Raw genomic sequence first — 16978 nt, 5'->3', positions numbered from 1 at the left:
GAAATTTTTTAAAAAGTGGAGGACACTGCCCGTGTAAAAAAAATTTGTTCTAATAAAATTCCAGGCAAGTTTGACATGTGGAACTTCAAAACTTGAGACAGATTAGAACTTTGAGTGGAACTTTGGTAATTTTTTTAGTACAAAAAAGTTTACTTAGGACTTTATATGAGTGAATTTTAAGTCAAAAAATTTTACCCTCGTTTCAAAAAGGTTTGAAAACCTCTAATTTGAAATTTTTTATGAACGTTCTTTTATTCTCATCATACTACTGGTTTCTGATGGAAACTTTTTCGGAATGAGCGTAAAATGTAGTAAAAATACGTTTTAAAAAACATGTTTTATAAACGTTATTTTTGACTCAAAATTTGCTCATATAAAATCCTAGATAAACTTTTTTTTACTATCAAAATTCTAAAAATTCAAAAAAAGTTTCACTCGTTCTAATCTATCTCATGGTTAGAAGTTTCACATGTCAGACTTTTTTGGAATCTTTTTGGGACGAAATTTTTTTACTCAAGTGAGAATGCGCTTAAACGTCATCAATTCAAATTATCTATTTTATCCCATAATTTTCATCGTAAAAATAAATCAAGTCTTAAAATATTTGTCATTCATAATTTTTACAACAATAATAGTTGAAATATTAAAAAATTTCAAATTTAATTAAAATGGCGGCAAATTTAAACGAGATAATATTATTTATTATTTTTTTATATAACGGAAAATTATTTGATGATTGTGATATATATTTATATAATAGTATTACTGTATGTAAAAATAAAATAGATAATTATAATGTCGAACATAATAATCAATAAACTGATACCTTTAATCTCGATATTAAATATTTTACGTACTCGCATTACGAATTATAAATATACATTGATATCTATTAATGTATACATACATAATAAACCTATATATGTGTATTACATATTTGTTATGACTATAAATTCAAATATTAATGCCTTCGTTTCTCTATATCACAATTAAATACCGTTCTTTAATTAATTTTTATTTAAATTGTATAAACGATTGGCAACTTTTTATTTATTTTTTCATTCATTTATTACATAATCATCAGGTATCTAGAAAAATATAGAATTTCTTTGTGTATTTAGTCAATTAAAACTTAATTCGCAGATCATCAATACTTAATATCCATGTATGCTCGTCATCATTTATTTAATTTATATTTTTCATATTTATTTTTATTATTAATTCAAAATCCTATTATATTATTATTCATTTTTTTTTTTAATCTGAGAAACGAATTTGGCAATAAGCGTGCATAGATTTTACTAAATAATAAAATAATAATTTTCTATGCACATAAATCGAATTACGCTTAACACTAAAGCGAATAATTAAACATATAAAATAATAAAATGATTAACTTTTTTTTTTTTTCATATTAATCGTCCACAATTAGGACGGAGTTTAGAAGGTTTATATTTTATTTTTAAAGAAAGGACGTGTTGTGGAAAACCCGAGAATAGAATTGGGCAGAGAATTCACAGAAGTGAATAAGAATGAGGCGTGAAAAAAAAAAAAAAAAAAAAATAACGTATGTAATTTTACTAAGTTTTTGTTCTTGTTTCCCATGTATTTAAATTGGCGGTATTTTAGTGAGGCATTTAAATAAGCGGATGCAACGTTTCTCTATCTAATCTATTTAAAGTACGCAGACTTTTGTTACGGTTGAATCGCTTATTAATTGTCATCCTCATTAATCTCACTTTCTATATGGTTTCAAACGATTTCATTTTCATACTCGTCAGCAGCAGCAGCAGCAGCAGCGACAACGGCATCGGCGACAGTAACAGCAGCAGTAGCAGTAGTTGAATTTTCATCGTCTATGTCTTGATTATTATTATCACCATTAGTGGGAATTTTAGCAATTACACGACGATGTCACAATGGCGGTGGAATTGAAAATTCTCGGCGTACGTAAAAAAGAATATAAGGCTTGCACTTGGCAACAGATTCGGAGCTCGCTGGTCGTACACTACTGTCGTTGAAATGAAACCACTGGCCATCGTGAACAGCAAAGGCAGTGTAATGTCCAGTGCCAGCACTAAAAATAATTTACATTCATTTATTCTTTTATGCATTTTTTTTTATAAAATTACATTCCAATAATTAAATCATACACTTTCTTTTGATATTTTTAAATTTAATTGTTTAATCAATTACTTTTCCAACGCAAATTTATGTGAATATCGCGTCAGTAATTCTGAAAGGACTCATTTTTTTACGCCCTTTTGGCTTTAGTCACTAAGTTTGAAACCAAAAGGGCGTATAATTTTTTTTTTAATTGCTAATCATATTGTAGACTTATTTGAAAGCTGAAAATTAGAAAAAATTTTTTTAGCTATAAAATAAGTCTACAAAACAATTAGTAATGAAAAAAAAATTGTAAGCCCTTTTGGTTTTAAACTCAGTGACTAAATTCAAAAGGGCGTATAAAAATATAATGATCCTGAAATTGACAGATAATGAACAATTTTCAGATTTTATTTTCACTAAATCAATTAAAACAATTAAAAAAAAAAAAAAAAAAAGAACTAAAGATGTAAATGAGTGTGAATGTAGCAGACATCAGACAAATTTAAGATTAATAATAAATAGAGTAAATAATTAATAAAATAAAATTTTTTAAAAATGCGCATTTAAAAAATTAAAAAATTAATAAGTGCATTTATTAAATTATTTACTCTACTTATTTATAATTATCAATTTGTCTGATGTCTGCTACATTCAGATTGTAGGTGTAATTTTTTTCAAATATTTTTTTTTTTGTAATTTATCGTTTTGAAAAATAATCCAAAAATTATTAGACGTTGGCTAACTTCAGTATCATAAAGTACAAGTCCTTTTCAAATTAGTGACGCAATATATTTAGATTTGAATACGTCATATTGTACACGGAAAAATTGTTCTTGTTTGAAATTCTATGGTGTCATATTAAAGCTGGACCATATTGACCCCTTGACGGATATTGAAATAAACCTACTGTGGCCACAGTAAAATTAACAAAGATTACATCCCAAATTACTGTAACCATTGTCGATTTTACTGTGGTTATAGTAATTTTTCCATGTGTTTATTTCAGTCTCCGTCAGGTGGTCAACATATATGGTCATGATTAAAAAAAAAATGATTTAATCCATGCAAAGTGTATATTTATATATTCTCCGATTCAAATTATTTAAAATAATTTTTCTTAATCAGGGAATCCGGCTTTACCATGACGTCATAACTTTTCAAAAATAATAATTTCTGTGCATTTAATTAACACGCAATCGTCTCAATAATTGAACCATAAATATTTAAATAATTTTGTGGTTTTTAAATTTAAGAATGAAAAATAATTTAGTATTTTTTCAATGAATGATTTTATTTAAAATTTTTCGTTATGCGATAGTATAATTTATTTATTATTTTTAAGAGACATTAAATTAAAAAATTTTTAACTAATTTAATTAATACAATAATTAAATTTTTTTGGTCGAAATAAATCTCCTTGGGTAAAAATATTTAGTTTATTAAAAAAAAAAAATAATAAACTCACCCTGATCCATGATGAACAATAACAGCAGCAAGATCATACAGATGACTATTTTGTGCGCCGAGTTTTACACCAGCAGATCCGCATACAGTAAACGGTGACATATCAAGTGATTCCATTGGAAAATCAACCTGCGTATCCACCTTGGAGCGGTAGGAATTGCACCACCTAAATCTTTTTATGTGAAGGCACAACACCTGGAAGAGAAAAACGCTGAGGTGCTGTCCAGAGTTTGGTATTTTATATATACGGATTTTAATTTAATGCAACAAAATCTTGTTAAATTTTTTATTCCAAGAGAAAAAATAATAATAATATTGATAATAATAAGAAGAAGAAGAAGAAGTAGAGGGTTTAGATGATGCCAACTAACGTTAGGCAGCCTGTGAATCCAGAACCTCTTGGTTGAACGTTGCTTTCCCATACAGTTATTGCAGTAGTAGAGTTCACTGTCAGCAAGTTCTTCGACTTTGAAGAAACGAGAGAGACTGAATGTCAGACTGCAAACTTCTTCTTGTTCCTTTGTCGCTGTTCTTCTTTGAAATTTGTCGGGAATATCCAAAGAAAGATCTTGAAAAGGTTCGTGGGTTTTTGAATCTGTTCGGCAGTTCATGCAGTGTACCTACATAATAATAATTAACAATTTATATTTATTGCATACCTCAAGCGCGAAGGCTTTACGATCGAAATTATTTTTTCGACTAATTCACTCACGTTAAATTATCTCTACACTTTTTTTATTAAACTAAAATGGGCTAAATTGTATACTAGTACAAAGATAATTTATTAAGGAATAATTTCGACCTGGTATTAAATCTATTCATTATTCCACTGATTTAAGTGAATTATTTTAATCCAAGAAACCTGTGCTATCAATTATTCTGCTCTCTTTGGAACCACGATAACTCTCGAAAAATATAATAAATTGGCCTAATTTATTTTTTAGTAGCTTTGTATCTTTGGTCGCAAGAATCCTTTTGAAAATCACTATCTAAATCCTTTTTGTTTAATTGTAATTAATAAAAAACTTAAAACCGTTAATTCACTAAAAATTTAGCTGCCATTTTTTATTTTTATTATTATTTTCTATTTTTTTTTCTCCATTAAATACTGGCGAGAGCACTAGTGTGACAGTAAAATTAAAAAAAAATCTACATCTAGGAAAAAATTTAAATAATAAAAATTAAACTGAAAGAAAAAACTAAAAAAATGAAACCAAAAATAAAACATAAAATTAATAAGTTAAAAGTTAAATGTTAATAATTATCATGAGCGATTGAGGTCTGCACTTTTGAATTTTTCAATATTTATTATTTATTTATTTAATTATAAATTTATATATTTACATACCACACTGAGTAAAGCACCACCAAATACTGCAGTAACAATACTCTGTTTGCCACGAAGTCCAAGTGGTTCGTGACCGAGTCTTGGTAAGAGTTGCAATAACTCTGTATGCAATCTATCTAGCATGTAAGTGAGAAATTCATGAGCATCCTGTTGTTGATATCCTCGAAAACGTGGGACCACTTTCCAAATTACTAGAAAGAGACACTCTGGTGATATTGCTTGACCATTTGAACTGCCTAAACTCAAGCCTAGTAAAACCTATAAATTTTTAATTATTATATTTTTATTTTCATTTTAAAAAAATATTTTTATCAATCATAGTTTATAATTAAAACTTTGTAGAGATTAAACTTTTTGTTTTTTATTGAAAGTAATTTTTTTTTTTTTTGTAAGCGTTTAAGTAACAAAATAGTTTTCATGTCAGTTAAAAATTTTAAATTTGACGCTCTTTTATATTTAACCCAAAATAAAAGTAGATGTCACTAATATACAGACTTCTCGCAAGCACTCGTTAAATAGGTAGTTTGAATATATGACATTTAGAAAGTAAAAGTGTCGGGGAGATCCGAAAAAAAAAGGAGCCCTAAAGACTACTGGTTGTGCAATACTAAGTAAGGTACTGTCCTGTATAACAGGATTGTGGGAGGATGCGTCTCGGCCGGGGGGCAGAATAGAGCCCCTCGATATAGGCCGGGGCGGCTGGGTTTTAAACCATCCCGGTACCTCCAAAAGGGGTGTGTAACCCTTTTGTCAGAAATCTGAATTTTTTTTTTGTTAATTCTAATTTAATATAAAAAAATTTTCAAGATAAAAAAAAATGTCATTAAGAAACATGTATCTGAAGATCGGAACGTTTTTCGCGCAACGAAAACTAAAAAAATTCATGTAATTTGACTGCTTAAGGGGTAGTTGGGGTAGCCTGCAATTTTCGGCTGTCATACTAGAGCCTATGCGAAGATTTCAAAAATCTAGATCAATAGATTTTTTACTGTTCGTCTTGTTTTTCTATTTTCGTTCCACGAAAAACGTTCCGATCTTCAGGTAAGTTAAGAAACGACATAATAAGTTGGTGTCCCTAATATTGTCTTGGTATCATTATTAATTTTTATTTTAAAAATGATATCATCTTAAGAGATTTGAGTTAAAAGGGGGGAAAAATAAGTTAAGAAAGAAAAATGTATAGAGGAAAATAAACAAAATATATAAACGATGTATTTGGAGTTAATGAATATTACTGTACGTAAATCAAAGATCTTTTTTATCTGTAAAAAAATTTAACGGTTGAAAAAATAGGGTAGGTAAAAATTTAAAATGAGGGTACAAGAGAGAGAATGATAAAATATAGAAATAGACAGGATGTGAAGATGTGAAAGAGTAAGTGCAAGAGGTGGGTCGGGTGGCTTTTGTCGCGTTGCAGGAGGCGGCGTAAATCGACTGAGAAACAAACTCGATTTTCCAAGGCTGGGTAATCTTGAGGTATTTTTTTCTGTTTTATTCATATTCTTTTTCTATATATTTTCTATCTGTTTTTTTTTTATACTTTCTAAAACTTTATTTTTAATTTATCTATTTAACAATTTTAATTATTGGTTTATATTTAAATAAATAAATATAATTAATATATTTATTAGATATATTTGTAAAGAAAAAAAAATATTAATAACTATATTTTGCAAGGTACTAAAATATCGCAATTGAGAGAAAGTTTTAGCGCGTATTATAATTTAAAAAGTTATTTTAAATATTTATGAAGATTATAATTAAATTTAACTTTTTGCTTTTATTTAGATGAAGAATAATCGGAATTATGCGTCTTTTTCAAACTAATTAATAATATGATAGTTTCTCATGATTTACTGAGATCTATAGATTTCATATATCTAAACAAGGACTCAGACAAATTTGATTATTGAATATGCCAACCACAGGGAAAAATTATATAAAACATTGTCCAAAATATAAACTTTTAAATGCAGTGAATAAATATTCTGAAAACTTAAATTACTTTGGAGTTACTATTGTTAGTTTTAAATCCTCGGCTAAAATTTTACTGACTAATTGTTAAGTTGATTTAAAATGTTAAAAATTTCAAATTTTAATTTTCTTTTATTACTTATAGAGTAGAGGTACCGTTTTTGGCCACTTTAGAGCCAGTTTTGACACTTGAAAAATTTAAATAAAATAATTTGCAAATTACGCAATGACATAATTCATTTTTAAGATTTCTTCAGAGATTCTTTTATCCCACTGTTAAAATAAAAATTTTATTTTACACTTTTTTGTTAATTAAAATAAAGTATTAAATGTTAAAAAATGAAGCAGTGGCCACGAATGGTACTTCTACTCTATATTGAAAACCAGCCAAAGCATCTATATGTATTATTTTTAAATTGCAGAAATGCGTAAAATAAATAAATAATTTTAATTTATTATTAATAAGAAATAGTACTAGTACCTTTCTAAGCTCTTCAGCAAGTAACGCATCGCTCAGTTCTTTAGCTCGACCGGGAGCAACAATCCGTCCTCTGTGAGTTGGCGGTTCATCAAAGGCAATGCCCTCAAGACTTGGCATTTGCGTAAGGTACTCGCAAAAATGGCTGATATTATTAAATGATTGAAGTACAGCATTCATAAAACATGTATTGCCGAGATTTCTTAATCCAACGACTTTTTTTTCTTTGGTAGCCTTAGAACTCCGTCGTTTAGGAACTGGCCGATTATCGCCGCTCGTTTCATCAAACGAGTGAAGTCTCTTACGTGTGCGCGGTCGTAAATTTCGTACAACCACCTCAGTCTTCCATATCGCATCTGAATCAGTATCGCCATTGCCATTGTCTAATCCTGATGAGGACGATGAACTCCAATTCTCATCGTTCTCTTTTTGTTCACCTTTACGAAATGTATTTTGACGTATTTTTTCTATTTGACCAGTTGACGTATCATTAACAACATATTCGTCACATGAATAACTGAAATTAATTTATCATTTTTTTTTTTTTTTTTTACTATTAACAAATAATTAAATTCGTTTATTTATTTACACTGTAAAAAATTAACGGAGTAAATCCGGGTCGAATTACTGCGTATTTATATAATCCCTTGGGAGTGAAATTCACTCCTAAAAAGAGTTTATTTTAATATTAAAATTCTGAATCGGAGTGAATTCGGATTTAAATAAAATATGTAATCACTCCGAATTTACTCCCAATTTTTTATGTTTCTGAAGCATGAGTGTGAATGTAGCAGAAGACATCAGACAAACTTAAAATTATTAATAAATAGAATAGATAATTAATAAAATAAAATTTTTACTAAATGCGCATTTAAAAAATTTTGAAATTAATAAGTCCACTTTTTATAAATATTATTTTTTAAATTATTCACTCTATTTATTTATAATTTTAATTTTGTCTGATGTCTGATACATTCACACTCATTTCTGAAGTTAGTGACAATTAACAATTTTCGGATTTTTTTTCAACAAATCAATTACAAAAAAAAAAAAACTAAAAATATGCACCTGTAGAAAATTAAAAAAACTATAGGTGCAATTTTTTTAAATGTTTTTTTTTTTACAATTTATCGTTTTGAATAAATTCCAAAAATTATTATACGTCGGTTAACTTGAGTATCGTAATTTTTTACAGTGCATTAATATTATAAATAATTAATTAAATTTACCAATATACAGATAGATTTTCACAGTCAATGCATACACAGTGATGAGTATTTTTCTCATGATGCTGCAGTGCATGACCAGACATATAACGCCCACAATGCACGTTCCCGCAATGTAAGCACAGCCATGTACTTTTCTCCGTTCCACATACTGAATTTTATTATCAAAATTTTATTTTTAAATATAATTACAATTAACACTATCTACATATATATATATATTATAATAATGGTAGTAATAATTTATGATCAGAACGTATAATTAGTAACTGATAATTAGTAATTAGCTGTTATGATTATACGTTCAAATTAATATATGATTATTAATTAGACACGGAAAAAAAGAAACTCTGAAAATTAGTGTTTTAAATTATAACCCGGAACCTGGTTGTCAATATAGTGAATTTTAACATTGCAACCAATAAATTTTACAATGTTTCATAAATTTGTAATATTTAAAGTTCCAATATCAATTTTTCCTGTATAGACGATAAATTTTAATATTGATCCTATAATTATAAATTAACAAATTACTATTTAGAATGATAGTATTTATTGATCACTATCATTTGTTTCACTTGTCGTTTCTAAATTTATATAATTCATTTTTTCCGTGTATAAATTAATTTTTAAAATTATTCAAAAAGCATGAATATTAATTTTATTATTATTATTATTACTATCAAGTGCTGACGAATTACTAAATATTGTATTGAATAAAAATTTTTAAATTTATGGAAAAAAAATTTAATTCAAGAAATTTTTTTTAAGACAACAGAACTTTGTTTTATTTTAAATATAATTTATAATTTTAAATTATAAAAGGAAATAAATTTTTTGAAAATCAATCCAAATTAAATTCAAATTTCTCAAATGTCTCAGCTTGGTGCTTTTTTTTTACCCCATTCATATTAAAATTTGAAATCTTAATACAGACCCTAGATCATTTATCAAATTCATTTTGATCTCAGATATGACAGTTTGATTTTCAAAAATTCAGACATGTTTATACCTCACTATTAAGTTATATAAACAAATTAAAATATTTTTTATACACAGAAAAAAAATCTGAAAAACGGTTGACCCTGTGGGCCAACTCCTAAACTTCCCGCTGTCGAGCTCAGAAAGGTCGAAAACGTTATAATTTCTAAATTTTTGAGCTCTTCGAAATAAAAAAAATAGTTATTTTGATATTCATCCAAAAAAATTAATTTTTGTCGTCAAAAGGGCTCATTAAAACTTAGAATTGAGCATAATTTGAGGCAAATTGGGCAAGTAGTTTATGAGTTATATGAAAAAATACCTCAAAAAAAAGAATTTTTCAATTTTCATTTTTCATATAACTCGTAAACTACTCGACCGATCGACTTTACAATCTAATCAGATCTAAGTCTTGGTGAGATTTTTCGATTGCCGCCAAGCATGCCCAAACCGGTTGATTCGTTCCAAAGATATCGTTGGACAAAAAAAGTTTACACACACACCCACACACAGACGTCCATCCGGAAACAGTCAGAATAAATTCCTAGGATGTCAAAACGTCAAGATCTGATGAAAAATCAATTTTTGAAAATCGAACGGAAGCCGATAACTTCCCTTTTTTTTTAATTTTCAATTTTCGCAGCGGGAAGTTTAAAATTCCCGACTGAAAGTAAATATTCTTGATTCAAAAAAATATTTTTGAAAACCTCAATTTTACCGGGTAAAGTAGAAATCTCCTCTGACCAAGACAAATTCTGTCGACTCAAAATAATCTTGACTTAATTCCCAAAAACGTTTGTCCCAAAATATTTCATTGACTCAAGATAACTTTTTTCTGTGTATAACTAACAGTTTATGAATATTTTTTTGTCACAGTATCAGAAATTCAAGTCTATAATAAAAAATTTAATACTGCACTCGAGTAAAAAAATAATTTGACAAGAAAATATTACTTGATTAAATAATTTATTTTTTCTTTATTAATGTAAGATAGCAGTAAACAAAATTTCACAAAAACGTACGTACTTTATATTTTAATAAAAGTAATATACATGAACAAATACAACGAAGATCAATATTTTCTGGGGTCTTTTGTACTTTCGCGTGTATTATAAAAGACGGTCGCGAGTTATAAGGGAGTAGAGGAAATAGACAGCAATAAAAAAATAATAAAAAGGAGAAAGAAAAAGGCGCATTTCCTTGAGTTTAAGTATAGTTTCGAGGTCATATAGAATCGTAAAGTAGAAAAGAGGAAATTTGCTAAGAAAACTCGGCTTCGGAAATTTGAAATAAAAATAAAAAAATTTCATTTTCTCATTCCTTCAATTCTTTATTCTTCTTCATTACTTTTTTTTTTTTTTTAATAAGGAGTGGCGTTATAATGAACTAGATTTTTCCATATCCGTTTTGGACTCAGAAATTATATCAAAACGGATAAAACAAAAATAAAAAGAAAGAAAGTAATATAAATAAATATACAAAATTACTGAAAATTAATTAGACAGTACTTATAAGTAACCACTAAATTAATGTAAGATAGATCTTGAATCAGCTGATTAGCGTTTTTAAGTATTGATTTTACAATGAAATGTGCGCGCGCACGTGTACAATGAACGATAATTGTACCGAGGTCTTCTATGTAAACACTAAATACATATATGTATACATAAATATATATATATCTATACACTTACACATAAATAATAAAACACGAGTTCAATATCTTTACACGTAAAAAAAATTTTGAATCTTTACATGAGTAATAGCTGCCAAGTTGGACATTGAGCAAAAAAACTTCCCGTAGACAATAAAAAAAATAAATAAAAAAACGTGTGTTACATATTCGGTATTAAATAATACAATATTATAGAAAATAAACAATACCAATAATAATAATAATAATAATAATAATAATAATAATAAAAAAACATTATCCATAAAATGCCGTTGGTTGTTCGTTAAACGAGCGTACCAAGGCCAAAAGAGTAATGGCCTGTAAAGAAAGGGATAAGGTAATGAAAAATGACTTTTTAATACAATAGATTTAAAATAAATATTTTAAAAATATAAAATAATAATAATAAATTTAAATTTTAGCTTTGATAGTTTAAATTTAAAAAAAAAGAATTACCTGCACAAACGAAAGGTAAATTTTTAGTATAATTCCATTCAATATCATTACTCCCAAGTCTTACACTCTGTGTAAGATGCGGACACTCCATTTCTCAGAACACAATATATAAAACTTAACTATATTTATTGTAAGTACTTTATTGTCGGCCCTACTGGGCCTTCTTGTCACTTATTTATATTTTTATAAATTATTTTAAATTAAATTCACTCAACACTTGATTAATTACCAACCGGTGTGATGATATTTGCGCACATATTTAATATATTAAGTATGTAAGTAATTTTCGTCGTTCTGCTCTGGTATGGGGGGTACACGCGTAAGTACACTCAGTACCCCGTAATATTTGTCACATATCAGAGGCCTCAACACTTTACTTTGCAACTGATGGAGTTTATTGGTGTGGTGATGAAAAAAAAGATAAATTAAATGAGAGCTCAATGCGCAGCAGCAATGAGTCTAAATAATTAAAGATAATTATTTTTTAAATTTATTATTTTAATTTTTATTTTGTATACTTTTGTAGATGTCAATGATGGAGAGATTTCCAATTAGTCCCAAGCTGACTTGTTTAAATATATATTCAGTGATTAATTTTGTGTATATCTTTTGTTTTTATTTTTTTTTTTTTAAATTATTAATTCAATATTTAAGCTCTTGTTCTTTTCTTTAAAATCGTTTGGATTTATAATGGCGGTCACAGATATATTATATGAAATGTGTAGTTTTAAAAATGTTGGTCAAGTAAATGGTTTTTTCGCCAGTTTATGGCGACGATGATGTCGCCTTTTAGGGCCAACTCACGCCACGTATGGTTTGACAAATAAAATTCATACAGTTATTTAAATTATTATTGTGTTCTGACTAGACTCGAACTCACTACCCAAACTGATCACACAAATCGACATCGACCTCGTCTTAGGTCTTTACTGTATACGATTCGCGTGTATCTATATATGTATGGTATATATATATATGATGATAGCGTCGTCAGGTTGATTTAGGTATTGAAAGTTAGGTAAGGCAACACTTGCGCACTCTTACTGCATCCTACAGAACTTTATTTTTTTGTATTTTAATTAATAAATTATGATTATAATTACGTGTAAAAATTTTTTTAGTTTTAAGCAAAAACTGTCATGAGATTTTACTAAAAAAATAAATAATTTTTGTAATGAAAAGTAATTAATTAATTAATTTTTTTAAAAAATGACTAAAATTTTGATACTGAAAGTAGCAGACAGAATTTTTTAATTTTTATAAATAAATTAGTTGTAAGTAAAACAAAATTTTGAAAACATCCAAAAAAAATTTCTTGAGTTTTTCCTATAAGTATTTTAGTTGTTTGTATGAAATAAATAAGTTATTTTAATGTCTGCTTTCAGTATCATAAAATTTTATGATTTTAAATTTCACCAAAAATTTACTTACTTTTTTAATTTTTATAATTGCATTGATGTGATTTTTAGGAAATAAAAAAATAAACTATTGGATCTAATCCGCAGACTAAAAATGTCATTTGAATTTATAAATTCATTTATCTTGTGAAGTTTAAAATTTTTTCCCCACTTCTAGAATAATTAAATTCAATTTTCAAATTTATAATTATTTTTAAGATGTTTAAAAAAATAAGAATATTAAAATAAGTTTTCAAATCTTTGATTGTCTATTTAAATAATAATTTAATTGGTTAAAAATAACAGGTTCAAAAAAATAAATTGGGGAATTAGATGCTTTAATTATAATACGCAAAAGAATTAGACTGACACAATAATCAATTACCATTTAAATCAATTAGAATAACTGACAATTTTAGTATTATGTTGAAATTTTTATTGTTCACTCCAAAATTGATGTTTAGATTCTAAATCATCTGCTGACTATGCGTATAAAAAATGAGTAAAATCTTACAGGAATAGGCGGAGGAATAATTCAAATGGTAAGTAAATTGAACAAATATAAAATAGTCTGTCAGATTAAAAATTTATTCAGAATTTATAACGCTGACGGATTCAATGTTTTTTTTATTTAATTTTTAAAGTAAGGAAAATTAATTTCTTCGATTGAATTGATGAGTTGTTGGCTGGACAAGCTGAAGAACAGAAACGTTGCTGAACTCCAACATCTTCAACATTTCTTTAGTTTCAGGATCGACCTCAATAACATCGTGTTCGAGAGCTGAAACTTCTGGAACGTAGTTATCTCTACGCTCTCTTTCTTCTTCTTGAAGTTTGATGGAGATTCCACGAACTTGGCTGTGACGCAACCTCTTCATCAAATGCGTGACAAATCTATAAATTAAATAAATCAAGTTGTTGAAAATTTTTCACACAAATCAAATACTAAATATTTTATTATTTAATTAGTACATAAGAATGTAAAGATTTAGTTAATAATAACAATCACTAATGTTTTGATAAATAGTTAATTAAAATTTATTTAATAACAAAATATTTAAAAAAAAAATTTAATGATCAATAAAATTAAGAATGATCCTAAGTTAGTAGACACTAAAAATTTTTCGGATTTTTATATCAACACATCAATTAAAAAAAAATGCACATGCAGATAATTCAAAAATCTATAGGTGCAATTTTTTTAAATATTTTTTTTTTTTATCGTTCATCGTTTTAAAAATAATTCAAAAATTATTAGACGTCGGCTACTTCAGAATCATAATTAAGGACCAATTTTTAAACCGGGTTTAAATTAATATTGCTAGTATATTTATACATTTATAATCTATAGATATGGGAGCAATAATAATTAAAACTCCGATTATAAACAAACCCGGCTTGAAAAACTGGCCCTAAATATTTATGGCTTGAGTCGTTAAAATAAATATTGTTTTTAAATAATTTAGTGTGAATGTAGCAGACGTCAGACAAATTTAAAATTATAAATAAATAAAATAAATAATTTAAAAAATAATATTTGTAAAAAAATCACTTATTAATTTCAAAATTTTTTAAATGCACATTTTTTTAAAATTTTATTTTATTAATTATTTACTCTATTTATTAATAATTTTAAATTTGTTGATGTCTGCTACATTTACACTCATATAAATAATTTAAGATGTTTTAAAATGATTTAAAATTTGCAAGTAATCATTTGGAATAAATATAAGTATAAAATTTGTTAGTGAAGTAAACAAATAAAGTGAAGTTTCAGTAACTTACCCAGCAATTTTATTTTTAAGAGGCTTGCTAGGAATTATAGCAATTTCTTCACATATTCTCTTGTTGGTGTGAAAATCCAACGTGAGGCGGGTGTAGTACTTCTCGATGATGACCCGAGCGGCCTTTTTGATGGTCTTGGTACGTACACGACCCTATAAAAAAAATAATGATTATAATTATGAACTTAAATACCAATTTCATTTATAATTGATGTAATTATCCACTGTGTTAAACTTATATCACTATTTCATAATTTTCAATAATCAAACAAGTCATCAAATGCTTAACCAACAAAAATGATGGCACCCACGTCCACATAAAACTTTGCACGTAAAAGAAAAATAACGTACATAGATATGTAAAAAAAAACTTCAAAAATAGCAAAATCAACAGATTTAATAAATTTCAAAAATTTAAAAAGGATTGCAATTTAAAAATCGGATTAAAATACAGAAATTATAACAAAACTACCAACCATGTTGAATGTCGCTGCAGAAAAGAAATTATTGTCCCTTCCGAGTAACAACCCAGTGCTGCTTTACTCTCCGAACATGAAATCTAGAAATCTACACTAAAATAAAACCGCAGCGCCATTTTTAAATCTTACCGACTCCAAACACACAAAATTTAATTACCGCTCTTTTACAAAGATGTCGCTCAAATTCCATTTTTGAAATAAATAAATTTTACCGCGTGCATGCGTACTGCTTTACCTATAAACCCGTGCATGCGCACTGTAAATAAAACATCTGACCTTAAAGGGAATGTTTAAATTTTGTCAGTTCAATCAGGTTATACCCTTACAGGTTAAGTTATTTAATAAATGAAAATAAACAATTGTCAGTTACGTTACTCAGTTCCATGATTACGATGCATTCAAAATAACGTATTTTAAATTACGAGTCTATGGCGTTAAAATAATTTTTTAAACAGTTTGTGAAAAGAGAGGGAGAAATAAATTAAAGTTAAAATATAGACATAGACAGACATTTAATCTTTTTAACTCTCTCGGACTTATGGTGTCGCGTAGACAGTAACAGAGAAACGATGAAAAGTGGGTGCTGGATAAATGTGGGGGACACTGAGTGAGATAATGTGAGAGCGTGGGAGACTAGAGTGTATATATATCTATATATATATATCCAATAGATGGTTGGGAGTTGGATATGGAGTTTGAGTACAGAGCGGGAGCGAGAGCGAGTAATGGTGGGGACAAGGGCACAGAGGTTTGTTTATCGCTTAGTGAACGGGAAAAGAGAATTCGCGAGTCAGTCAGTGCGGTGCTTTCGTCCGTGTACGGTCGGGCGCGTGCTCTCTCTTTTTTCTTCATCTTGTAACACATCCTGTTTATATATATATGTATATATACATATATTATTATATTATCCGAGTCTATATTCCGGTTTTTTAAAAAATATAAACGGTTAACTTTAAACTTTCGCGTACGCGTTTTATATATCCATATAAATATATATCCATATATTGTCGTGTTGTAATTATCAGTGAGTTAAAAGATACATATGAATATTTAAACTCTTATTTAAATTCAAATGTGTGTCAATGACGCACAAATATATTTGTCAAATTAATAATTATTATTCGTGCATCGGGATAACGTTCATTTAAACGTAGATACGTTAATTTATGTTTTTTAAATTATGGTGTAATGACAAGTTATTGTGATAATTATTATTTAAATCATAATTCTTATTTTTGGAATTTAACATTTATTTGGTTCGTCGTGATATAAAACTACATCGGGTAAGTTTACTTGTTTTTTATTTTAAATTTTACAGGTTATAAATAATTGATACTGAAATTAGCTGTCTCATAATTTTTTAATTCTTTTAAAAACAATAAATTTTTGAGAAGAATATTTTTAAAAATTGCACCTATAGTTTTTTTAATTTTCTACATGTGCATATTTTTAGTTTTTTTTTTAATTAAAAAAAAAAATTCGAAAATAGTTAATTGTCTGTTAACTTCAGGATCGTTAATAATTTCCACGCTGAATTAAACAGACACTTAATAATTTTCGGATTTTTTTTTCAACAAATTAATTAAAAAAAAAAAAATACTAAAATA

At 27.2% G+C, this 16978-nt stretch overlaps 3 protein-coding genes across 4 annotated transcripts in view; 1 reads left to right on the top strand and 2 right to left on the bottom strand.

Moving 5' to 3' along the window:
* Window positions 1-487: 487 nt before the first annotated feature.
* LOC130675476 (ubiquitin carboxyl-terminal hydrolase 3-like) lies at window positions 488-12674 on the bottom strand. Its single transcript, XM_057481200.1, has 7 exons — window positions 11712-12674; window positions 8603-8750; window positions 7377-7890; window positions 4922-5179; window positions 3945-4193; window positions 3575-3768; window positions 488-2077 (listed from the first exon to the last, which is right to left on the bottom strand). Exons 1-7 carry the CDS (start codon window positions 11800-11802, stop codon window positions 1915-1917), a joined length of 1617 nt encoding a protein of 538 aa, XP_057337183.1. The 5' UTR covers window positions 11803-12674; the 3' UTR covers window positions 488-1914.
* A 1001-nt stretch (window positions 12675-13675) lies between these two features.
* On the bottom strand, window positions 13676-15515 carry LOC130675464 (40S ribosomal protein S17). Its single transcript, XM_057481177.1, has 3 exons — window positions 15369-15515; window positions 14894-15045; window positions 13676-14002 (listed from the first exon to the last, which is right to left on the bottom strand). The coding sequence occupies exons 1-3, from the start codon at window positions 15369-15371 to the stop codon at window positions 13762-13764; spliced, it is 396 nt and encodes a 131-aa protein (XP_057337160.1). The 5' UTR covers window positions 15372-15515; the 3' UTR covers window positions 13676-13761.
* Window positions 15516-15680: 165 nt separating this feature from the next.
* LOC130675445 (furin-like protease 2) overlaps window positions 15681-16978 on the top strand; it is a 265829-nt gene continuing 264531 nt past the window's right edge. The window contains exon 1 of one of the 2 annotated variants that reach the window (XM_057481143.1): window positions 15681-16654. The gene's annotated coding sequence lies outside the window, so the exon portion shown is untranslated. The remainder of the gene's footprint in view (window positions 16655-16978) is intronic. The other variant, XM_057481153.1, reaches the window with a different exon arrangement.

The sequence above is a fragment of the Microplitis mediator genome, chromosome 1 (genome assembly GCF_029852145.1).
Source record: "Microplitis mediator isolate UGA2020A chromosome 1, iyMicMedi2.1, whole genome shotgun sequence".
Classification (NCBI taxonomy): domain Eukaryota; kingdom Metazoa; phylum Arthropoda; class Insecta; order Hymenoptera; family Braconidae; genus Microplitis; species Microplitis mediator.
Note: the sequence above shows the minus strand (reverse complement) of the source record. Positions and strands in the feature narration are given on the sequence as shown.